Source organism: Canis lupus, chromosome 9 (assembly GCF_011100685.1).
Source record: "Canis lupus familiaris isolate Mischka breed German Shepherd chromosome 9, alternate assembly UU_Cfam_GSD_1.0, whole genome shotgun sequence".
Lineage (NCBI taxonomy): Eukaryota > Metazoa > Chordata > Mammalia > Carnivora > Canidae > Canis > Canis lupus.
This window is the reverse complement of record NC_049230.1, coordinates 49,980,696-50,004,615: the sequence shown is the minus strand read 5'-3', so window position 1 is coordinate 50,004,615 and position 23,920 is coordinate 49,980,696. Positions and strand designations below refer to the sequence as shown.

The following is a 23,920-nucleotide window of genomic DNA, read 5'->3' as shown; positions in this document are numbered from 1 at the left end:
CGCCTGGACAGGTGGCAGTCCCGCTGCCCGAGCTCCCGGGTTGGGGCCAGCTCGGGGCTCACTGGCGTTGCAACGGCTCCCCGCACACACGCCGGGTTCCCACTGTTGCCTCCTGGCCCCAGGCGAGTGCTTTCCTTTGCTCTACTCCCCCAGCAGGGACCTCAGAAGGCACCTTCCATGCTGAGAATGTGCCAGAATTCTCTCTTGCTTCAATGAGGACGCTAGCCATTCAGCCTCCAAGTATCAAAACAGCAAAGCTCAGCTGCAGACAGGGGAGTGGCCGGTCCCCTCCAGACGCCTCTGCCCAGGTCTGCGATGGCTGTTGTGCAGGGGAAAGCAGGCTGGGTCGGCGCCAGCAACCAGCTATGATTCTTGGCCGGAGCCCGGGTGGCTGAAGCCAACTATTGTTAGGACTGTTTGCTTCTTTGAACCAGTTGGTGTGCTGGGGCCCAGCCTCAGTATCCAGCGCGCAGGCTGGGTTTGGACCCAGCAGGGGAGGAGGGAAGCAGTGGCGGCAGCGGCAGTGCCTCCTGGAGCCCCAGGATCTGCTCTGAGACGCAGCCACCGGGGCTTGGAGGGGGTCCCCCCGGAAGCGGACGTGGGGCGATGGCCTGGCCAAAGGCACACCATTCAGTCCCCCACCCCGTCCCCGGCGTCCCTCTGACTCCTGACCCTGCCCCACTGCCTCGTGTCGCTTCCCGAGGGGCTGACTGGCGACCACCCACGGCTGCCACCCTTTCACGAGGTGTCCTTGTGGGCACAGGCACGCGTCCCTTCCTGGGGACCTGTGGCCACCTCAGCGGCCAGGCTGAGCAAGGGTCCCAGGGTGTACATGCTGAAGGGCTTTCCAGGCGACTCTGTGTGGCCAAGACATTGGTTTGGATTCAACTGAGAGCTCGCTCCCCTCCCAGGGGCTTCACACATGGACGAGCCGCGGTTCATCTCACTCTGAGAACCAGGAAATAATCCACCCACGGCCTTAAGTAATGAATCTACTGACGCGCCACATAACCCAGGGCACAGGGAGAGGGGTGGGGGGCTGAGGAGGAGGAAGCAGGGGCCCGGGGAACAGGCCCTGAGCTGGTGGTGGCCAGTTTTAGGGTCACTCGAAGCCACTGAGCCCCTGACCTGGTGGCTTCACAACCAAGAGCCAGCCCTTTGCTTTTGCAGATTTCGGAGGGAAGAGGAAGGTTCCCCCTCCCTCCTCCTTAAGAGTGGGGAGAAATTCTTGAATGGGGCTCTCCCAAGCCCCCAAGACCTTGTCATCTCACAGCAGAGGACCCGTAGAAACCAGGGAGAGCACCCAGCAACCCCATGCAGGGCCTCCTGGGGAGAAAGGGCCCAGAAGCCTACCACCTAATGCCTGATCTGGAAAACGCAACTCACCGATAGGGTCCCCCACCCTCCTTTCCCCGGCTTTAAATTCTCCCCAAGAACAAAAAGAGATGCAAAGATCCCACCCGTGTCCCACCGCCCCACCCATGGGAAAGCTGCGCCATCTTCAACTAATTACACACTCCTCAGCCAGCAGGCTGCGTGACTCATTCCCGACTCGGGAGAGCGCGCACGCGGCCCGGTTCAAAATAACCCTTCGGGGTTTAAGCACAAAAGGTATTTCTGGAGGGGCTGCCCACACCTCACTCTTCCACGTCATGCCCAGCAGAGCCCCTCTCGAAAAAACCAGCCCATATTTGCACAACAATGCAACTCCTGCCAGCTTCTGTTCTTGGAAGGAGCCAGCACCCAGGAGGAAAACACCCACGGAATCTCACAGAATCTGGGGGCCACCAGCCCTCTAGAGCCTCCTTTTTGGAAGGAAGAGAGCACCCGTCTCAGCCAGACTCGGTGGGGCTCGAGGGTCCGACAATCAGGCCGGGAGAGTCTCGGTTGGCCACAACCGACCTTGCTGGTCTGCAAATAAACCAGCAAGGCCTCTTTGCTGTTCTTCCCCTCTCCCTCTCCAGGAGTGGGGGAGAGAGAGACTGAGAGCGCGCCTGTGTCTCCCCGTCTCCAGGCCGGTTCCCAGCGTCTGCCTCTGGTGACCGGGGGCCTCCCGTGATTGTTTGAGGCCGCTCTGAAGAGATGAAAATAACCTTTCCTTTCTGGGCCGCCCCTTTGATTTTGGCCTCTCCCTGAGCAGACGCGACTTCCTGTGTTTGGACAGTGAGACGCGCCGCCGGGCTATTTTGGCCTGGTGGCTTCCCCGCCGCCTCCCTGGGCCCTTTATCTCCAAAGACCATCTTTGGTCTCTCCTCAGCAGCATCCTTTGATGGCGGGGGACACCGCCCCATCTCTCCCCACACCCGCCAGGGCTTTCTGAGTGTGGACAATCAATAATTGTATTGATTCCTGCAGCCCAGGGGGTCCTGGGGGGGCACTGAGGAGTGGGGTGAGAGTCGGCTGGGGTGGGGGCAGGAGAGATGCTTTCAAACGTAGGCTTAAGGACCCCAAAGCTTGTGGGTGATCTGGCCTGGGAATCCTAGGGCTGCAGGACCTGTGGGCCGTTTGGCATCCTCTTGGCCCCACTCTCAGGGACTCAAACTGAAGCTCAGAGTGGGTGGGAGACATGTGTGAGTCACTCGAAAAGTTGGGATGGTGCCCTGGGTCTCCTGATGCCCCTTCCTGAACTGTGTCCACACTGCTGTAAGCCACCTAAAGCAGCAGAGCCTCTGGGACACCTTGATCAAGCCACTCCGAGAGGGACGCCGAGCTTCTGGGGCATCTGCAAGAGGCCCCACCCCAACCTGGAGGTTCAGGTCCTACTGAGGGTTCTATCTGCTGAGTCCCCAACTCAGTGCTTCCATTTGAGATAGACTGTCATCCTCTGGGCAGTCCTGGAGCTGAGAAGGGACCAGGCCAAGGATGCGGGGACCAGGTGCAGAGCATTCCATAACTGGCTTGGTCACACCAGCAAGTGCGGGCCCGATGTGAACACTGGTCCTTTGCCCGTGAATCCTGCTCTCAGGCTCTGACCTGCACCCAGAAGCAAAGCCTGCCACCCTTCCCAGCCGCTGGGTCCCACATGCTCCCAAGGCCCCACACCCTGAAAGCCTTTGGGCCCCTGGAAAGGTGAGCAGATAGCCCTGGTGGGCCCTGTGGGAAGAAGGGCAGCCACAGAAGCTTCCAGAGCTTCACTGGGTCCACATTTGCAAAGAATTCCACCCAGAGACTGTAAGAGGCGTCCCAGATGTACCCAGGGAGCCCGACGCCCCAGCTGTCCCCTGTGACTAGGGGCCTCTAGAAAGCAGCTTTAGAGAAGGATCAGGTACCCTGGTAGACTGGGTGGAGGGTGGGGGGCGCTTCACCACTCTTGTCCCCAGCTCAAGGGTGAGAGGGTCACCCCAACCACCTCACCTTATGAGGGATACCCAAACCTTCTTTTAAACCCAGTGACCCAGGGTCCCAAGCATCCTCAGCCCGCCTATGGCTCCGTTCATGTTTGGTGTCTAAAGTCAAGGAGTTCAGATGGGTCTTCAAAGACAAAACAAGAACCATTGAGTCCTTCCCACCTCTAGCCCCCACCCCCCACCAGTGGCTGCTGAGTGTGACTCGCTCTGCTGGAAGCAGTCTCACTGCCCCCTGAGCTTCTGGGGAACAGTGCAGGGACCTCCATAGTGGCTGTCATTGACCCAAGGGATTTGTCACCAGGGATTCTCCCCTAGTAGGGATGGTGGCAGGCCACACTGCTCCCAAGTGCCTCCCACCCAGAGCCAGCTGTGACTGTCCAGGTGTCCTCACATGTGACTGTCCAGGTGTCCTCAGATGTGACTGTCCAGACATCTCCAGGTGTGACTGTCTAGGCATCTCCAGGTGTGGCTGTCCAAGTGTCCCCGGGAGTGACTGTCCAGGTGTCTCCAGGTGGCTGACAAGGTGTCTCCAGGTGTGACTGTCCAGGTGTCCCTTGGTATGACTGTCCAAGTATCCCCAGGTGTGACTGTCCTGGCATCTCCAGGTGTGGCTGACAAGGTGTCTCTAGGTGTGCCTGTCCAGATGTTCCCAGATGTGACTATCCAGGTGTCCCCAGGTGTGACTGTCCAGGTGTCCCTTGGTGTGACTGTCCAAGTGTTCCCAGGTGTGACTGTCCAGGCACCTCCAGGTGTGGCTGACAAGGTGTCCCCAGGTGTGACTGTCCAGGTGTCCCCAGGTGTGACTGTCCAAGCATCCCCAGGTATGACTGTCCAGGTGTCCCCAGGAGTGACTGTCCAGGCATCCCTAGATGTGACTGTCCAGGCATCTCCAGGTGTAACTGTCCAGGAGTCCCCAGGTGTGACTGTCCAGGCATCTCCAGGTGTGGCTGACAAGGTTTCCCCAGGTGTGACTGTCCAGGCATCTCCAGGTATAACTCTTTAGGCATCTCCAGATGTGACTGTCCAGGGGTCTCCAGGTGTTTCTCTGGCTCTGGACACCTAGCCCCAGGTAGCCCCTTACTCGACCCATCCTGGAGGCAGCTCCAGCCCCAGAAACAGAAGGCCTTATTCCCAGTGCCTGACTCTGGGCTCTGGCCCTGCCTGAGGACCCCAGTGGACCCTTCCCCACCTCCTGTCTGGCCCTCAGTGAAGTCGGGCCTGAGCCACTGTGCAGCCTGGAGCGCCCACCCCACGCTCGGCAGCTTGTGTGCGGTGACCATCCAGACTGGGAACCCAGGCCTTCAGGCTCTCTGACCCCTTCCATGCCCCCGTAACTGCCCTACCACTAAGGGGGGTTGTTCCCACACACGTGGATGCTCAGCCGAGCTGGGCTCACGATGAGCACTAGGAACCGTTCACCTCCTCCTCCCCCTGAACTGGTGTCAGGGCCACACACGGATGCTCAGCCAAACTTGTGGCAAGAAGTCACTAAACCCCAGAGTTTGAGCTCTCCACTCAGACCCAGGGTTGGGGCCCGGGACAGGAACGGGGTCGGGCCTGTCCCCCACCCCAGGCCTGCCCCAGCAGCCCTGACAGGGCAGCAGAAGCATCTCCTACCTGGCCTTGTGAGTCCTGTTGCCAGCCAAGGCAGGGAGGCTGGAGCTGGCGTTGGGGAACGGGGCCTCCGAGGAGGAGTTGGTGACTCTGTCACTGCTCAGCTCCAGGTAGGACCCATTGAGCAGATAAGCCCCCGCTTCCTCATTCTCCTCATAGTCCACGTAGAGGCTCTCGGCCGGGGAGCGCCTCGGGGCACCCTGCGCAAAGATGCTGTTACCCGTCTCATTGAAGGGGAGCTCTCTGGAGTCGGAGCCTGCGCCCAGGAGCTGATCAGAGATGACGTTGGCAGAGAGGAGCCGCTGGGAAGTGAGACGTTTATCCACCTGTTGTTCATCCTTGTCCCCTGTGAGAGCCGTCCCTGTGGCATTGCCGTCTACGAGGGAGACAGGTGGCTCACTCTCAGATGCTCCCCTGTGTGGGCGCCAGGGCTGCCCGTGGGGGTGCGGGCGGGCACGCAGGGTGGCTGGCAGCAAAGACCTGAACTGGGAGGTTCCCAGAGGCAGGTTTCTGCACAGGGAGAGGACACAGACCACCACGTGGAGGAGTGCCCACCGGCCTGGACTATCTCTTGCAGGGAAATCAGATTGAAGAGGGTCCCCTCAAAACTCATGCCTGCCCTGAACCTCATCAGAATGTGAGCTTATTTGAAATGGGATCCTGGTAAAGGTAGTTAAGGATCTAGAGTTGAGTCATCATGGATTTGTGGGCGGGGCGGGGGGGGACTATATCCGACAGCTGTTGTCCCTATAAGAAGGAGAGTGCATGTGACGGACACAGAGGAGAAGGCATGTGACCACGGAAGTGCAGAGGCTGGGGCCCCCAGGAACCAGAAGAAGCAGGAAAGACCCCCCTCTGCCTGCCACCACCCACAGCCTCCAGAGGGAGTGTGGGCCTGCTGACACCTGACACCTTGATTTTGGACTTTTGGCCTCCATAACTGGGAGAGAATGAGTTTCCAGCTGTGGGGAGCCTCCTGGTTTGGGGTGGTTTGATACAGCAGCCCCAGGGCACTAAAACAACTCCTAAAGTGCTTTTTACTTGAAGACTCTCAGGGTCTTAAAAATTGGAGGCATGTGGGCAGCCCCGGTGGCTCAGAGGTTTAGCGCCACCTTCAGCCAGGGTGTGATCCTGGAGACTCAGGATCGAGTCCCACATCCGGCTCCCTGCATGGAGCCTGCTTCTCCCTCTGCTGTGTCTCTGCCTCTCTCTCTCTCTGTGTCTCCAATCAATCAATAAATAAAATCTTTAAAAAAAAATCGGAGGCATGGTCCAGACCAACCCTGGCAAGCCACTGCATGGGCCTTAGGAACACGGCCAAGCTACTGGTGTGGCTCTCGGGGACCCTAACTCACCCCTACATCTCTGGCCACGCCTCCCGCTGCTCCCCTGAACCTTGCCCTGCCCAGGCTGGCTCTCACTGGCTCTCTCTTTCATCCCACCCCTCGCCCACAACTGTTCCCAAGCCCTCAGGTCAGGAGCCACCCTCTCTGAGGACCTGAGGTCCTCCCATGCCCTCTCGCTGACCGGTCACCCCTTCCAGATCACTGGCCACACCTTGGTGTGCTGTCTGTCTCTACCAAATGAACAAGTGCACGGGCTGGAAGGTCAGACTGTCCTGGGTTCGACTCCCAGTTCATCTATGGATATGGGAAAGCCCACATCTAAGCCTTAGCCTCCGCAACTGAAATGAGGACAATTATGCCCGCCTCAAAGAACAGATGAGAAACAGCACGTATGTGAAGTGGTGGCACTGGTCCTGTCCCCGAAGCTGCACGTTGCAAGCCTCTGATCAGCCCCGTCTGCAAGCCTCATCTGCAAGCTGCAGGAGACCAAAGACCCCTTGCCCAGGGCCCGTCTCCCTAGGAAGCCCCTGCCCCATCCCGTTCCTCCTGGTTACCTCGGAAGCCCTTGCCTCTGGGGGGTCCCTCACAGGCCCGGCCCCCGGCCTGCTCGCACACCTCGTTGGTCTCCTGGCCCTTGCTCAGACCCAGCTCGATCCCCGGGCCCAGGTGGCCAAACAGCCGGTTGTCCAGGCCCAGCCGCTCAGAGGAGGCCTGGCTGTAGAAGGAGGTGTTGTGCTGAAGGAAGCCCAGCAATGCGGCCCCATCCAGCTCCTGGCTCTCTGCGCTCTCGGAGGTGGGCTCGGAGAAGCTGTAGTAGACCGGTTGGATGCGGTGGGTGTGCGGCGGCTGCAGCAGCGTGTACTCAAAGGTGATGGAGGGGCTTTTGCCGTTCTGGTTCCATACCTGGGGAGGAGAAGAAGTGGGACCCCCACCCCTTCCGCACAAACCTGGGGTGGCTGCCGAGGTTCGTCACCCACCAGCCCCTAGAGGGAAGACACACGTTTGTCCTGAGCTGCAAGAGGCGGTCCCAGCCATGGTGCACAGCTGAGTCCTTCCTTCCCAGGGACTCAGCCTTGACCAAAGAACGGGGCCTCCACTCATGCTGCACCTCACCCCTTAGGGCAGCCCGCATCTGAAGCCTGGTGAGTAGGAGCATGCCCAGGGAGGGGGCGGAGGAAGGTGTCCACCCCGGGCACAGGCCACGGCGGGCATGAAGAGGATGTTCTACAAGTAATAAAGCTGACTCAAACCCAATCTGCATTTTCTTCTCACCACGAGTCAGAAATCCCACAGGGGTAACTCTGGGACAAAGTGCCAACATGCCACCAGGGTGGTTCTTGGAACCTTGGAGAAAGGGAGCCAACACTAAGTGAAGGATAAAGCCATGGCAGATAATGGGAGTGTAAGGAGAGACTGGAAACCCCACCAGGTGACCGTTTCTGGCAAGACCCCCTGGAGGACATTCTATTCACCAGAGTGAAAGGAAATGTGCCCAAGAGGAAGCAGTAGCATCACTCAGAAGGACACTTGGAGGGACACCATTAAGTATCCCCAGGCCAGACAGATGCCAGAACAAGCTGTCATGGAACCAGGCTTCCCAAGATCATCAGAACCCAGGGGGCTGACGTGGTAGCCAGGAAGCCTGACCCACAGAGACCTCCGCACATGGCCCATAGGACAAAGGACCCCAGGGGACATATAGATGGGTCCAGAAAAGGCACCTCTCCATCTGTAAGATCAAAAGAAATCAAGGGTGGATATTCAGGGGCGGAGGGCAGCTGCCCCAGAAAATTCACCGCCCCACCCGATTTCCTGGGTCAGCATCCAGACCCATAATACACTGAATGATGGAACGGCCGGGTCCCTGGGAAGAAGAAGTCACAACAAGTTTATATGGTAATGATTCCCCTAGATTTTCTCCCCCAGAATCGACATAGTCATTGACCTGGTTAACTGTTCGCTGGAGAAATGGGTGGACATCTGGTAGCCAGGGTTTAGGTTGTCACTGCCCGTCAGGGACCTAGAGCATTGTCATGCACCCCGTTAGTGAGACAGCGTGTGGGTGACAAATAGCAGCCCAACTACAGCCCAGGTCTGGCTCGCAGTATGTGCACTGGACGCAAAGCTTGACCAGCTCCCACGTGCACAGTGGTAGCTGGCTCCTCAACCTGTAGGGGAGGGGCGACCATCACAGGGGGAGCTAAATGCAAGCCTATGGTCCCGACCCCTGACCCCCACCCCATCCAAGAGAGTAAATCAAAAACAGTATTGCATCCTGGGGAAGTTACAGAGATTAGTGTCAGTCCTGGTGACCTGAAGGATGGGAGGTGGTAACCCCCATGCCCCACGCCTAACTCAACAGTTTGGCTGCTATATAAGCAAGATAGATCCAGGAGGGTGACAAGGAGCCCCTCCAAACCCAATGGCGTGGGAGCTCCAGATAAACATTTTTTCCAGAGCAGATTAACATGACCTCAAGTTGACCACACATGGCCACCAACGTGGCAAATACGATCTTTCCCACCCCTACTGGGTAGAGGCAGTTTCTATTCCCCTGGGATGGACAACAGTCCCTGTTTGCAGTTTAGTCCTAGGGCGGTGTCAACCACCCCCCAACTCCCCACTTGTGTCACTTGTTAAAGCACAGCAGGGAGCATCCCCCATGAGAGGGACACTGAGCCTGTCGGCAGGGGCCAGCCTCCACCATCAGTCCACCCATTGATGGCACAGTGGGTACATGAATGGAACAGCCATGCAGGCGATGCTGGAATCTCTGCACAGGCCCCAGGGTGTGGGCCAAGGCTTCTCTAGCTACTTCCACCAATGGAAGTCCAGCTGGGCCTCAGACCCAAGGGCTCACAGGGCATTTGATCCGCCGAGACAGGATACCACATGACATTGCGTTGGCCAAAGAGACCCACTTTATAGCAAAGGAGGGGCCACCGCAGGCACGTGACCATGAGATCTGCTGGACCCACCCTTGGCTGCCGCACACAGAAATCGCCAGCCTGATGGGACAGCACGCAGTAAAGCGGTGGTATGGCTTGCAGACAGCAGCACCGTGTGAGGATGAGGTGCCAGGGCACCCTCCATGACACAACCATGACGAATCACCCTGACACAGTACAGGGGCCTAGTGGGCAGGCCGCGTGGCTCTGGGAACCACAAAATGGAAGTTGCTGTGGCGATCATTCCCAGGTCCCCAGGGAGCATTTGGGGTTTCTGGTCCCTGTGGCTCTAGGGTCTGCAGGTCCACAGGTCCTGCTTGCCAGACGGGGAACACTTGCACCAGGAGACATGGCAAGAATTTCATTAAACTCTCGGCTCTGATTGTCACCTGGTCCACTTGGGTGCCTGTGTCAGGAGAGTAGCAAGAGTGACCGCCCTGGCAGGGGAATTGACCCCGACCACCAGGCGTGTGTAGGGACGTGTCAACCCTGGGGAATATATTTGATTCCCTGCTTTCCCCCTGGGGCATCTCCTGGTACCTGCCTGCCCATTTTCGATGGTAACTGGATAAGAATGGGGCAGAGTCTGGAGCCCAGGAGCCCAGACCCCTCAGGTGAGCTTACCTGGCCAGGTAAGCCACCTAGACTAGCAGAGGGGAACCTAGAGTGACCAGTGGAGGAGACAAGTAATGTGACTGGGTTGCAGCCCCCTGACGAACTTTTGTTCATCCCACCAGCCTTCTCTGTGAGGCTCCCTGGGAAGAAGCCAACCAGAACTCTAGAGGAGCTCTTCCCGCCAAGGTAAACTCGTGATACAAAGCAAATGGTTGCCTCCAGTCCCCGCCCTTCCACGAGCAGCCTGGAACGCTCTGTGGACAGTTCCCAGAGAGACCTGCCCCAGGAGTCATCCTCAGCTGAAGAGAACTGCCTCTCCCAGGGTCACACCCAGACCTGTGGCTTCCAGCAACTAGGCTCTGCCTCTCTGCCTCAACTGGAGAGGACTCTGAGGAGCCGTTGCAACCCCAGAGCCCCCAGGGGATCAGCTGAGGTTCCGGCCATACCGCTCCACATCTCCCTCTGTCTAGTCCGGCCCCCCCTCCCGCCCTCAGGAGAGCCCCGACCCCAGCTGCCTCTCCTGAGACCACACCCCAAACCCTGCATCACACTGTCCTCTGTCCAGGAGTCTGGGTCCTGGGACGCTGAAGCCAGGCAGCTGGTGTGCCTCAGGGGCAGCTCCAAGGGAAGGTGGAGAGGTATGTGGCCCCCATTAGGTTCTGGGGCCATCCAAGGAGGCTCTTCAGCCAAGAAGCAATGTGGGGAGGGGGCACCCCCCCCCCAGTTAGAGACCCCTCCAGCATAGCACTTAAACAAACAGCTGGCTCTGGCACCAGCTGACCTGCCATGTAGCAGCCCCGGCAGGGGCAAGTCACAGGCTCCATGTGCCCAGGGTTTTCCTCTACAGAGTGAGGATATGAATGGTGGAATTGAAATCAAATCAGGTCAGGTGGGGTGGGGGGTTGGGTCCACAGACCCTGGAAAACATCAGAACTTCCCATCTGGATATCACCTGCTTTCACTGACAAGTCCTCTTCTGTTTTCTCAGCACTGGGGCACCGAGTGGCGATGGCTCTCATTTCTAGACACCAGCTGTGTCCCGGCAAGCTGACACAGCAGGCCCAAACTCTCTCCTGCCCTCTGCTCACCTCCCTGCACCCCCCCAACCCAGAAGCCGTGAGCACCCTGGAAGGGCAGTAAGGGGTAGGGGCAGGTTCCCCAACATTGAGGACCAGGCAAAAATGCCACAGTGTCAATGGGGCCAAGGGCAGGGAACTAGGTGGGGGTGTAAACACCCCAACTGTGCAATGGGGAGGAGGCCTGCATCCCCGCATCCCTGCATCCCCAACTAGCTTCCTGGCCTCAGTGACTAGTGCAGGATCCGATGGCTGCAGCTTCCTGCTATGCAGGCCCACCAGGGTCACTAATAGCAGTGGGGAAGGAAAAAGGAAGAAAGGAAGGGAGGAAGGGAGGGAAGAAGGAAGAAGGAGTGAAGGAGTCAGTGAATGAATGAGTGAGTGAAGGAACTGTGAGTAAGTGAATGAGTTAATGAATGAGTGAGTGGGGATGCCTGGGTGGCTCAGTGGTTAAGTGTCTGCCTTCAGCTCAAGGTGTGATCCCGGAGTCCCAGGATTGAGTCCCACATCGGGTTGCCTGCAGGAAGCCTGCTTCTCCCTCTGCCTGTGTCTCTTTCTTCATCTCTCTCTGTGTCTCTTTATTATTTATAAATAAATAAAATCTTAAATGAATGAATGAATGAGTGAATAAATGAATCAGTGAAAAGGAATGTGTGCATGAATGAATGAATGGGAGTGAATGACGAATGAGTGGATGAATGAGAATGAATGAGTCAATGAGTGAGAATGAGGGAATGACTGAGTGAGAGAGCAATGAGTAAATGAAGGAATAAATGAATGAATGAGTGAATGAATGAACAAGTGAATGAGTGAATAAGTGAATGAGAATGAATGAGTGAATGAATGAGTGCAAATGAATGAGGGAATAAGTGAAATGAATGAGTGAACGAATGACTACGAGTGCTGGACCAAAGCACCCACTCCTGGGCCGAGGGCTGGGACAGCGGGTGGCTGGCTGGACAAGCGACTGGGAATGAGGTCACACACATGTGGGCTTCGGAGACTAAGGGAAGGAAGGAGACCCGGGGCTGTGAGACAAGGGCGGGAGTGACCAGGGCGGGGTGGGGGGGGTGCAGCGTGTGGCCCAAGCTCCGGGGCCCCTGCAGGGCCGGCCCCGCTCACCCACCATGACGTTCAGGCCCTGGTTGGTGGGCCCCTGCGCCACAATGTACTCGATGCCCGTCTCGTAGACGTCCATGGGCCGCCGGTACTTGACCACGGTGCCCGCGATGTTGAAGTTCTTGGGGCTGTCCACCTTGAAGTTGCCGTTGAAGAAATAGTAGCCAGCTTCATCCGCGAGAGCTGAAGGGGCAAAGCCAGCCAGTCACCTGTGCGGGCCGCACTGGGCAGGGGCGGAGGGACAGGGAGCGGCCAGCAGCGCCCACCCAGGCAGCGACGGCCAGCTCAGCCCTGGGACCCCAAGACGGGACACTCCCTGTCGTTGGGGAGTTGGGCATCCTGCCACGTCCAGCATTGGCCTGGGGATGCTCAGAAAGTGTGGACACACTCTCCCATCACCCGGCCCTGCTGAAAACTCACCGTGTGACCCTGGGTGAACTGCACCCCTCCCAGCTTCCCACCTTGGAAAAGGGACCACACATGGGGACCCCAGGGTCCCTCCAGGGCCTGTGCTGAGCAACGCTGCAGCCCTGGCCTGACTGACCCGGAACACTGTCCCCGCGGCCTCCGCAGGCCCCGCCGGACCACCCTGAGCTGACCAGCTCCGTGCTGTCACTGGAAGCCCTGACATCCTGGGGCGTGGCTGCTGCCACCAGACTGACCATTCCCCCCATCAACCCATTCTCCCAGGCGTGGCTGAGGGAGGCCCGGGCACATGCTTAGTCACCCTCTCATTGAGACGGGGTGTGAGTGGACACTTGGAACACAGGACCTCCGAAGGACGGCCACTCCCAGGGCCTGACCCGAGCCTGATGACGCCCAGACAGCAGGAACGTGCGTGCAACCCACGGCAACCCAGCTCTTGCCAGCCCCGGAGGTCAGAACAGCCTCCCGGATCTGGGGGTTCGGGGGGACCGTGCGGGGCAGCTGGCCCGCCCTGGGGCTGTGGAGGGCGAGCAGAGGTGCTGGGGGCCGTGGGCGCAGGGGTGGGAGAGAAGAGGCGGGCTCCGAGCCGGGCCACAGCGTGCCTTTCGGAGGCTGTCCGGAGAGCCAGTGCCGGAAACTGGTCTGAGGGCGGGGACGAGCTCCGTTTCCAGAGCTCCTGATGCAATCGGAGCAGGGGAGTCGGGCCATTCATTTATTATCAGGCAGACGCAACACGCAACACACGTCTGCTACAGAAACGTCGGAGAGTCGCGGGAACGACCATCCGGGCTGTGCAGGCTGCGCACCGTGGGGCGCGTGCGGGGTGCGGCTGGTGGGGCCCGGCCGCCAGGTATGTGCACAGGGTTAAATCCCCGGCTGGCGTCCAAAGCCTGTTTCCTGACAGTAATGACCTTCCTTCCTGCGGCTCCCCCGCTGCTCGCAGGCTGTCCTTGCTGTTTCCACGCGTCTGGTTCGAGAGCGATTACTGTGCCGCCGGGTCTGAGAACACGGTGTTTCCTGGCCTCGCCACCCTCCCAGCGGGGGACACAGCCACCGGCCTGGCAGAGGCCCGGCTCCCAAGCCTGGGCAGTGGGGCCTGGGGCCTGAGTGTGCAGACCTGGGGGCATGAGGGCTGGAGTTCGGAGGCCCCACTCACGGCGTCCCCACGCAGGGACCAGTCCTGGCTCTCACGCAGCACCCTGAGATGCAGGGAGGGGAGCCAGGTGGCAGGGCCGGCTTGCCTGCTGGGGTCCCTGGCCTGCCCATCACCCCCCACAGGACGAGGCCAGGGGCAGAGCAGTTCATCGGCCTCAACACCCACCTACCGCAGCCAGGAGTACCTCAGGCTGCTGCCCGCAGGTGTAGACACGGAGGTTGCGGGCCAACACTCCAGCTACACAGGGAGCCTTTCTAGAAATTGTCACCAACTCGGGGCCTCACCGCCTCAGCCACTTATGCAAGTAGCTCCAGAACTGTCATGTCAAAGGACCCCTACTAACCATGGTCCCGCTGCCAGCAGAGCTGTCCAGTGGCAGGACATCACCCAAGAGCCACCAGGCCTGAGTCTGAATCTAACCTCTGCTCCTCGTCCCCCGTGGCCTCCAAGTGGCCACCTACGTGCTCTTGTTCCAACTCAACTTTCTCGCCTCCTGAGTCTCACTCTTGTACCCTGTAGGGGTTGGGGGGAGCCAGAGACCCCACTGCCAGCACCTTCGGTTTTTGCCTGTACCAGGATCTCCAGGGACAGGGAACTCACTACCTGTCAGCACCTACCCCTCCTTTGTCAAGCAATTTTCAGTATAGGTCCTTCTGCACGTGGGGGTGAGGTCACCTTCCCCATGACCACACCCCCCAACACACATATACACACAGCCAGGTCAAGTTCTGGCTTCTAGGGCCCGACCCTCTCCCGCAGGATGGATCCAGGGTCAAGCGCCCCTCTCCAACCCCATACACTTTACCCCACACAAAAAGCACGAGCCCACGAGAGGCAGCCCACCCTCTCTCAGGCCCCACACGCATACCCAGGACATCCGCAGACTTCTTCCGCTCCACGATCTGGATGTCTCGGGCGCCGGCCGGGATGTGGGTCACCAGAGAGTAACCTGGGGGAGATAATAAGATAGTGAGCGGCCAGTCGGCTGTGGCCACCACCTCTCTGTTGGGAAGTCGTTACCCTCCTGTGGATCCTGGTTGGCGGGGGGGGGGACTGAGGCATCCCCCAACCCCCACCTCCCAACAGCTACACCTGAGCTCAAGACGTGAGTCCACGGCCCTGTGGAAAAAGCCCCATGCGTCTGGAGGGCTGGGCTGCTGCCCAGGGACGCACCCAGGCTAACCTGGTTCCATGACCCTCTCCCACCAAGGTCATGGGTGACGCTCATCAGCACCTGACCCCTACTCCGGAGGGACACCGTTGGCCACAGGGACCTTAAGTCTGCTAGGGTCAAGCGGACTTGGGTCCTTCTCTGCCTCTGCCACGTATCACCGAGGTGGTCCTGAGCCCTCGGGCCTCACTCAGGGTCCTCACCTGGGCACAGGGACGACTGCCCCCCCTCTAGGCAATGTGGGGAGGTTTCCGCATGGCACGGAGCCTCCCTCCTGGCAATGGCACAGTCACTACTATTATTGTTTTAAAACCTGTATTATCACAACATCATGAGGATTTTATCAAACACTGGCTGCATTGGAAGATGTGGGTGAGGAAGTACAGCTGGGGGCCTGTCCCGAAAGGCGGGGAGGTAGCCATGGGGACCTCCACAGAGACGCCCAACAAAGGCATCAAGGGTCTAGGGGGCAGCCCTCTGACGAAGGGACAGATGCTACCAGCAGCAGGTGGTCTGAGGAGGAGGAAGAGAGGTTTTAAAAGCCCTAAGATGGAAAAGCCTCCAGGAGAGAATGGTGACAGTGCTTTCTGAAATCAGGTTTGCTGGGGGACGGTGGGGGTGGGGGGACACCCATTGCAGAGTCCTTGGGCGCCTGCCCATGGGTGAGCAGCTCTACAGGCCAGCTCTGCCTGCTGCGTTGCAGGTCCCCAAAGGAAGGCTCTGAGCTCGTCGTCCCAGCCAGAGTGTGCTAAGAGGCTCTGTGGGGGTCTGGGGGGCATTCACGTGGGGTGTCAGCCCCCCACAGTGGCAGAACTTAGGCTCCCAGCGTGCCAGGCTGGGTGCAGAGGGGGGCGGAGGGGAGGTGGGGAGAGAGGTGCATGGGGCCCGCCTGCCTCCACGGTGGTGTCTCTGCCGCACACCCGCAGTACAAGTAGCAGCCAAGCAGGCAGGAAATGAGGACTCGGCATAACTGTCGTTTATCTACGTGCAGGTTTAAATACATCCATGTTTAAATTCACAACTGGCTCACGAGATTGCTGTGCATTTGATAACAGCTCTTGCACAGAGCAGGGCTGGCGCCATGGTGAGCATGCACACGTGCATCAGGGACCAGTGTGGCTCGGTGCTTAGGACCACAGAGCCCGGAGCCAGGCTGTCTGGGTCCAGAGCCTGCTTGGCCACCTCGGCCACCTCTGGCTGCGTGGCCTCCGGCTCCTGTCTTCACCTCCCTGTTTCCACACCCGCCACATGGCACGCGTGACTATATCTGCCCGGCAATGTTCTGAGGCGTGAAAGCCTTGGCCCCGCATGCAGAAAGGATGTGGCAATGTAGGTAGGATGGGAAATGTCAGCCCCAGCACCCCAGGGGTTGTTCCATGGGGCACGAACCTCATCTCCGGGGCCTGAGCGCAGCCCACAGAACACAGCACATGGCCGCTCAGAGGGAGAGGCCCCCGGATCTGGCCTCCCTGCCTCGCTAGCCATGTGTCCTTCAGACCCCCTGGGCAGCTCTGCCCTGGGCCCTTGGTCTCAGACACTCCCTGCTCAGTCCAGGATGCCCATCCCTGGGTCCCACGTCCACGCCCTATCATTAACTCCTAAATTACCCCTCCTGTCAGGGGTGGGACCTCCAGGACACGGCCAGGGTCCCGACAGCTGGATCCCGGGTGGCTCCCATGAGTCCAGGCATGCCCAGCCTCCCTCGGGAACCTTGAGCAGGAAATCCCACGGTGGGCCTCGGTTTCCCCATCTGCCTTGTGGGTTTCAAGTGCCCTGCCTTCCGCAGTCTGAGGGCTGTGCTAATCCACGTTGGATTTACGGAGACCCAGAAATGCAGGCAGTTGGACACCAAGTGCTGGAGTGCAAAGTCCGGCCGGGTGCTCAGACCCCCTACCCGCCCACCACACCCTACCAGCCCTAGCTGAGCCAGGCCAAATGGGCACACTGGGTGGACGGACATGCCGCTGCCCCAGGAAGGGAGGGGCTGGCTCTGCACTGGCATTGGTCCCTGTGCCCCTTCAGCCCTCTGAGACTCAGGTTCAAGGGCTTAGGCCCCAGAATCCTCAAGCCCAGACTCAAATCTCACATCGGCTGTGGGGATGGGACCCGTGCCTCTATTTCCCCATTTTGGGTGCTGCTGCAAAGGTCAGACATGATCCCCTAGCCAAAGGGGGTCCTCCAGAGTCCCTGGCTGGCCCACCTGGGCACGGGGAGGAGGATGGGGGGCCCCGAGAGGGAACGGATCTCACACAGAGGCACTCAGCTGCCAGGGCCCTGGGTGAGGGGCGCAGGGGGCTCTTACCAAGGTGGGCATTCCCTTTGCGGTAGTTGCCCGTCACATGGGTGCAGCTGCTACCGTCCCCCTGGCAGACGCCACACTTGTCCAGCGTGTGGGTGGAGAAGAGCACCCCGTCACAGCCGATGGGCTGCAGGAAGGGAGGCAGAGAGGGCCGCTGGGAGGGCGCTGAGGCCCGGGCCCTGGGGGCCGCCGCTGTCACATGTGGATAGGAGGGGCGGTCAGTGCAATGAGACCAGTGGGACTTTTGCTACAATGTTTAACAACCTCACATTTTCCAGACACGCAAACCCCTCGCAGGTCGGTGAGCTTGCAGGACGTGCCGTCGCGGGCGGGGACCATGAGCTGCCGCTGACCGTCCACAGTGGTGCAGTGCAGGTCACATGGCTTGCTGGAGATGTGGACATAGTCATCTGATGGGGAGACAGAGCCGTCTCAGGGTTGGGGGTGGGGGAGAGTTCCTCGTGCCCATCACACAGATAGGAACACCGAGGCCTGGAGCATGCAAAGGACTTGCCCAGGGTCTCAGTGGCAAAAAAAAAAAAAAAACAAGATGCTAGTGATCTGGCCCAGCCTGGGCTCTGTGAGGTCCAGCCCCTGCCTCCTTGTGAGGACGGGGCAGCTCCCCCTCCTCGGCAGGTCTGAGCCAACTGCCAGCCCTGGGCTATGGGTCCTGGGCACCCCAGCACTTACTCCATGAGTGGGAGAGACCAGCTCACCGTCACTGTTGCCTATGACCTTGGACAAGACCCATCCCTCTGGGCTTCGCCTCCCTGCCTGCCCACCCTGGGCGAAGGACGTTCCCTCCCACTGCCCCCAGGAGGGAGCTGCCAGGCCGGGGTCTTTCCAGGGTGTGGAGGGCCCCCCACTGCTCTCTGATTCCCCGCAGGGTGGCCCAGGGCCTGGTACCGGGGTACAGGGGCTTCCACTGGTGTGTCCGCCCGTCGTACACGCGGGAGTTGAAGGAGATGCACTGCTCCTCGCGGAAGCTCCTCCCGTCCGGCGGACACTCCTGCGGGGCGAGAGATGGGAGGTTCCAGGGGAACTCGGCCCGACAAAGGCATTTTTGTCCAGGCTGAGCAGGAAGTGGCTGCAGCCGGGATGGCCCGGCTGGGGCCCATGCGGCGGCCTCTCGCTCTCCCTGAGGGCCACTCGCTCTCTGGAAGGAGCAAGGACATGCAGAAGGGCAGCTATCATCCCTCAAGGACCTCCATGCACTGGCCATCCTTGGGCCCCAGGCAGGATCCTTTCATGCTGCCTCCAGCCCAGCCTTCTCCCCAGACGTACTGGGGGGCAGAGAAGGGGGCACCCGGCCTCAGCGGTGCTCACCCTGCATCCTTGGGCTGAGGCCCACCTGTGCGTGTGTCTGGAACACAGCCCATTGACTGAAGGTGAGCTTGAGTTCATAGAAGAGGGACCCCTGGGGTGGAGGGGAGAGGCCTGGCAGTGGGGCACAGCTGGTCACGCTGGGCCATAACCTCACTATGTCTCCCTCCCGAGCTCACTAGCATCCAGTGACGCCAACACAGGCCCTAACTACCTGTGCGTGTGCAGACATAGCCACGTGGGCGCAGGGTCAGAGGGACATAAAGACCCCAGTGGCTTGCTGTCTTTCTGTCCCATGCCTGGGAGTCAGGGTGCAGACTGGCCTGGGCCCCACTGAGAGCTAGAGCCACTGTCTGCTGCCCCATCCTGCCAGGGCTGGGGGTACCAGTGCCTGGGGAGCTGGAGTGGGCCACAGTGGGACTTCTCACAGGTGGGGACGGGAATGCCTGGTGACTGTCAATGTTCCGGTGAGCATCTGGCACAGGACTTGTGAGCAGAGTGGGGGTTGCAGCCAGAGTTCTCACACCTTGAGGCTATAAAGACAAGTCCTTACCCCTGCATGTGTGGCACACACGGGGGAGGGGGGCGATGAGGGCAGGACAGATCTGATCTGAGGCATAAGGGGAGCTCTGAGCACAGGACCCCTCACCATCCTTCTCTTCGACAGGAAATAAGGGGGAGGCCCAGAACAGAGTGTCTGGAAGGCCTGGGAGGCCCCAAAAAGATCCCTCAGGAGCTTGGGGGGAGGCTCGCCATCCCCCCCAGGTGGGGCCTCACCTGCACTCTGCACAGCTGGTACCGCTTGGACGTGCCTGTGCAGGTCCTGTTCCCAGCACCCATGACAGATGTCCTCCTGTGGGAAGACACGGGCTGGGCTGGGGGTGGGAGCCACAAGCTGCAGGCACCAACCATGTTCCTCCTCCAAATGGTCTCTGGGGTCCCCAGAAGCCCCCCTCCTGACCTCCTGAAAAAATTCTCCTGACCCCCACTGCTCCACCACAGCCCAGGGGAGGGAAGATATCCAATTCACCTCTGTATCCCTGGCACAAGGCACAAGGTCTTTATACACAGATACCAACAACATTTACTATGTCCCAGCCCCAAACTGGCAGGTCAGCCTCATCTCCACTCCACAGCTGAGGAAACTATGTTCTGAGAAATTCAGGGGCTTGCCCAAGGTCACACAGCTAGGGAGCAACAGAGGCAAGACTTGAACCCAGGTGTGTCCAATGGTAACCACTGTATCATGTTTTTCTCCGTGTTTATTCAACTCAAGTCCTCAGAAGAGAAGGCCAGGGAGGACCTCACCCTTCATTGAAAAAATCCCAAGAAAGGGCACCTGGCTGGCTCAGTCAGTAGAGCATGTCACTCTGGATCTCAGGGTCATGGGTTCAAACCCCACATTGGGTCTAGGGCTTGTTGAAAGAGAGAAAGAGAGAAAGGAAGGAAGGAAGGAAGGAAGGAAGGAAGGAAGGAAGGAAGGAAGGAAGGAAGGAAGGAAGGAAGGAAGGAAGGAAGGAAGGAAAGAGAAAAGAAAAGAAAAAAGAAAAGAAAAAAGAAAAGAAAAGAAAAGAAAAGAAAAAAAAAGAAAAGAAAAGAAAAGAAAAGGATCCTGGTCTCTCATGAAAGAGCTGTCCCCAGCACCCTGGAGCAGGATGAAACCCAGGTCACCATCACCCAGGACCCATGAGGAACCTTGGCCCTGACAGGCCAGTGAAAAGACTGTCGCTCACCTGGCCTGTGCTGCCTCCAAAGGAAGACCTCTCCCAGCCTGGAACCCCCTCACCCCATCACCTGCTGCCCCAGGCCCGCACCTCTGCTGCAGGCAGTGCCGCTCCTGGGATGTCACCCCGGCCCCACAGCTGCGGGAGCACGCCGTCCACTTGGTCCACTCTCCCCACCAGTAGGCAGTGGCGTCAGTGCCCCCCTCCAGGCTGTTGGAGGTTGGGCTGTTGTCCTGGGTGAAATTCCCCACAGATGGGTTGGAAGAAGGCTGAGCCCTGGGGAAGGACTGGCCTGCCACCCCTGTGCCCTGGTCAGAAGGACACGGCCCATGGACGCTCGCCGGCTGGGTTGCTCCACACCCTGGCCCAGATCTCCAGGGTGGTCTTGGAGGGAGCTCCCCAGAATTCGTGGGCCTTGGGTCCTCCCAACCTTGAGATCTGGAGCATTCTGGGGGCAAGAGGGGGTGTCTGAGGCTGCACCTAACGTCCTTGCTCCCAAGCAGCCTGGGTCCTGGGTCCTACAGAACCACCCACACCCCTCGCTCCAGGCCTTTGCTCAGAAGGAGGTACTCAGACCCCTCCGACCTCATCCTGCATGTCAGCAAGGGATCTGGAGTGGCCAGGGTCCCCGCATAGGGGCCGGTAGGACTGGCTTGTGAGACATGCTCCTGGGACCTGAGCGGGGCCTGGGAATGCATGCGGGGCTCCCTGGACACGTGCCCTGAACCGGCCACACCCCCTCCGACCTCACCCCCTCTGGGTGAGGGACCCTGCTCCCCACTCACCGTGGCCCCAGTAGATGCCACACCCCCCGCCAGAAGTACCACCGCCAGCAGGGCCCAGACCCAGCGCGAAGGCTGCCGTTGACCATCCATCCTAGGAAGCAAGGCCGCTGTTGCTGCGAGGCCAAGCCCAGCTCCTCTGACAGCCGACGAGGGTCCACTTTAGGGAAGAGCCCTTGGGGCTATCTGGGATTGATGGTTAGTGGCTGCTTGGTGGTCCCATGGGAGAGTTCGGTGAGTGATTAGAGATGCCTGCCATGGGCACGAGAGCCACAGGTGGTGGTGTGTTTGCTGAGCCTTGTCTTCCCCACCCACCCCCACCTAAGGACGGGCAGGGGTGCTCGCCCGACCGCCAAGCTGCCCAGGGAGTGAGTGCCTATGGAGGAATCCAGCTGTGGGCCCCGGCCACACCCATCGGGTGAAGGAGCCAAGCACCAGAGCTCGGGCTACCACCTCAGCGGGTGAACTGGCCAGAGCAAGAGCTCTTGAGGATTCTCACTGCTGGGCGCTTGCCACCCACGTGGGAGAGTGATACCCTGCCAGCCACGTGGGGCTGCTGGAAGGGCCGCGGACACCACCCACTCCGCCAGGCCCTTCCCCACCCTGGCCACCGCTACCCCTGCCCTTGAGGGAGCTGAGCGTCTGGGCCTCTCACACCCTAACCAAGATGCACAGCTCGTGCCCCCAGAGTGTGGAGCCAGGGGGCAGCCAGGGGTTGCAGGGCTGTGTCCCAATGCACGGGCACTGTCACCACCCCCCAGCCACCAGGGGTCAGATCAAGGGGACTCTCCAGCCTCCTGGCCTCTCAGCCTTGCCCATCTGCTTTCCCTGTGTGGACGTCTGCCTCCTAGAAGGGAGGCACGAGGGCCCCAGCAAGCCTCTGTCCAGGACTTGTCTCATGTCTGGAGTGTCACCTGCCAGCAAGGCACAAGAAGGGGCTTCAGAAGCCACCCAGCCCGTCCCCTGGTGGTCAGGCACGAGAGGAGGAAGCCAACCTGCCCCAAGCCACGCAGCAAAGTGGCCTGAGTAGTTGCCAGACCCAAGGAAACGTAGGCCCAGCTAATTCCAAGGAAGGAGGTGTGAAGGTCCCCCACCCCCGCCCGCCAGGCCCGCCAGCCCCAGGCCACCTCCAAATCTGCCCCCTGTCCCCTCCATCAGCCCTTGCAGGTCAAGCACCTGCAGATCTCCAGGAGCTGTGCCAGCAACTTCCACTCGTCTTCAGAATGTCTGTGCCAGGACGAGGCAGCAGGACACCCTCAGTTCGAGTTTGGAGCCAGCGTCCTTGAGACCCCCACCTCGCCAGCCGCCTGCTGCCACCTCCCGCCCCGTCTGCCACCCCTCCCCCGCGGGCCCCCATCTGCAGCCCCCGCCAGCTTCGCACAAGCCTGGAGCCCCCCTCAGCGGTCCCATTGGCTAATCGGTGCCCCAGCTCCTGCCTGCCGGGCTAAAGACAGGTGCTGAGCCGGCCCCACACTTGGTTTTCATTAAGACTCCCAGACACCGCTGGCCCTGGGCCAGGCCCGGCTCACGCGGGATCCATCCCTCCCTGGGGTCCAAAAACAGACACCGGCCAGCAGGAGAGGCTCGCCTCGCTAAGAGCTTCAGGCGCCCGAGGCTGGGGGCTGAGGGGCCACCCTCGCCGTGCTCTGCCCGTCGCGACCCCTCCCTGGGAGCCCTCCTCCTGTTATGTAACAGCTCCCCCGAGGGGGCCGGGGGATGCTCTGCGCCCCCCCTCCCTGCCGGCCCACGCCGAGCTGCCCCCATGCCCGGGGAGGGCTGTGGTGGGAGGTGGGAAGGTCGGGCGGCCTACCTGGCCCCGGGGTCAGCAGGTTGTCCTCCTGGGGAAGGGGGCAGAGCTGCTGTGGGCAGGCAGCGCCAGGTGCTCGGAGCAGGGGGAGGCTCAGAGTGCAGGGAGCCGTGGGCTCGGCCTCACTCCCTTCCTCCTCCTCCTCCTCCTCCTCCTCCTCCCCGTCGCCGCCTCCCTGCTCCACTTCAAAGAGCACCCACGAGAGGGGGTTCCCAGGGAGGCGCGCAGCCCAGTGGCGGCTCTGCAGCGGGGCGGCCTTTATAGCTGTCAGGCAGACAGGGAGGAACTCACACTTCCCACCAGGCTGCTCCCCCGCCCGCCGCGGCCGGCCTGGCGCACACTTTAACCCGCTCCGCGCCTCTGGAGCCCGGCCAGGCCGGCCAGCTGCCTGCTGACTGCTGCCTCGGCGGCGGCCCAGAGCAACAAGCGGGGAGGCCGCCTTCCCGGGTCTCCCGCCGGGAGCTGTGTGCTGGGGTGTCCAGACAGAGCAGCTGGGGGCCCGGGGTCACAGCGGAGACTGGGGGTGCCAAGGCCCCAGCCCAGGCCTGCCTGATTTCTGCCTCAAGAAGGGCACCCCCCAGTCTCTGGCCCGCCCGAGAATGGAGTCCCGGGCCATGTGCCATGTCCAATCTGATCGCCCCATTTCACAGATGGGAAAGGTGACATCTGGGTCACCCAGGCGGCCTCAGAAAGGTTCCCCTGAGAGGGGCATGAAGGTGGAGGCATGAAGGGGGATCCAGGGAGGGCTCAGCCTGGGGCTCCAGGGAAGGCACAGAAGTGCCCATGGCTTACTGACCAGACAGCCAGAGTGGCCACGGCCTGTGGGGGTGGGGGGGCACATGGGGAACTCTGCGCAGATGTTCAGCACCAGCTTGGCAGGGCACAGCGGCCTGGCTGGGCCCAGGCCAGTTGGGCAGCCCCAGGCGGGCCAGACGTGGTGCTCCGGGCCTGTGTTCCTGCTGAGTCAGAGCGTGGAGCCGAGGACGGAGCCGAGGACGGAGCAAGCAGCACGCGCTCTAGCCGCCCAGGAGCCCAGCAGACCCCAGTCCTGGCGAGCCGTACACCGCAGCAAGGTCCGGCACCCTCCCCTTGTGCATCAGCAGCCCCCTGCCCCGAGCCCCCTGCCTAGAGCACAGAGTGGGGGCGAAAGCAGCGGGTAAGGCCGTC

The 23,920-nt window shown here is 60.5% G+C and overlaps 1 protein-coding gene and 1 long non-coding RNA gene across 4 annotated transcripts in view; one reads left to right on the top strand and one right to left on the bottom strand.

Moving 5' to 3' along the window:
• ADAMTSL2 (ADAMTS like 2) overlaps window positions 1–23,000 on the bottom strand; it is a 33,282-nt gene extending 10,282 nt beyond the window's left edge. For 2 of the 3 annotated variants that reach the window (XM_038548835.1, XM_038548837.1), the window contains exons 1-11: window positions 22,757–23,000; window positions 20,950–21,040; window positions 20,255–20,397; window positions 19,218–19,293; window positions 18,024–18,126; window positions 17,382–17,527; window positions 17,121–17,244; window positions 14,516–14,596; window positions 12,073–12,248; window positions 6,862–7,210; window positions 4,965–5,337 (exon numbers count right to left, since the gene is read on the bottom strand). In XM_038548835.1, coding sequence (XP_038404763.1) covers window positions 4,965–5,337; window positions 6,862–7,210; window positions 12,073–12,248; window positions 14,516–14,596; window positions 17,121–17,244; window positions 17,382–17,527; window positions 18,024–18,126; window positions 19,218–19,293; window positions 20,255–20,397; window positions 20,950–21,039 — 1,661 coding nt within the window. In that variant the 5' untranslated portion in view covers window position 21,040; window positions 22,757–23,000. Of the gene's footprint in view, window positions 1–4,964; window positions 5,338–6,861; window positions 7,211–12,072; window positions 12,249–14,515; window positions 14,597–17,120; window positions 17,245–17,381; window positions 17,528–18,023; window positions 18,127–19,217; window positions 19,294–20,254; window positions 20,398–20,949; window positions 21,199–22,756 lie in introns of all 3 variants that reach the window. The other variant, XM_038548836.1, reaches the window with a different exon arrangement.
• Window positions 12,816–15,836, top strand: LOC119876663. The gene is made up of 2 exons (XR_005364825.1): window positions 12,816–12,942; window positions 13,214–15,836. It is a non-coding gene; the product is annotated as an uncharacterized LOC119876663 (long non-coding RNA).
• Window positions 23,001–23,920: the final 920 nt, after the last annotated feature.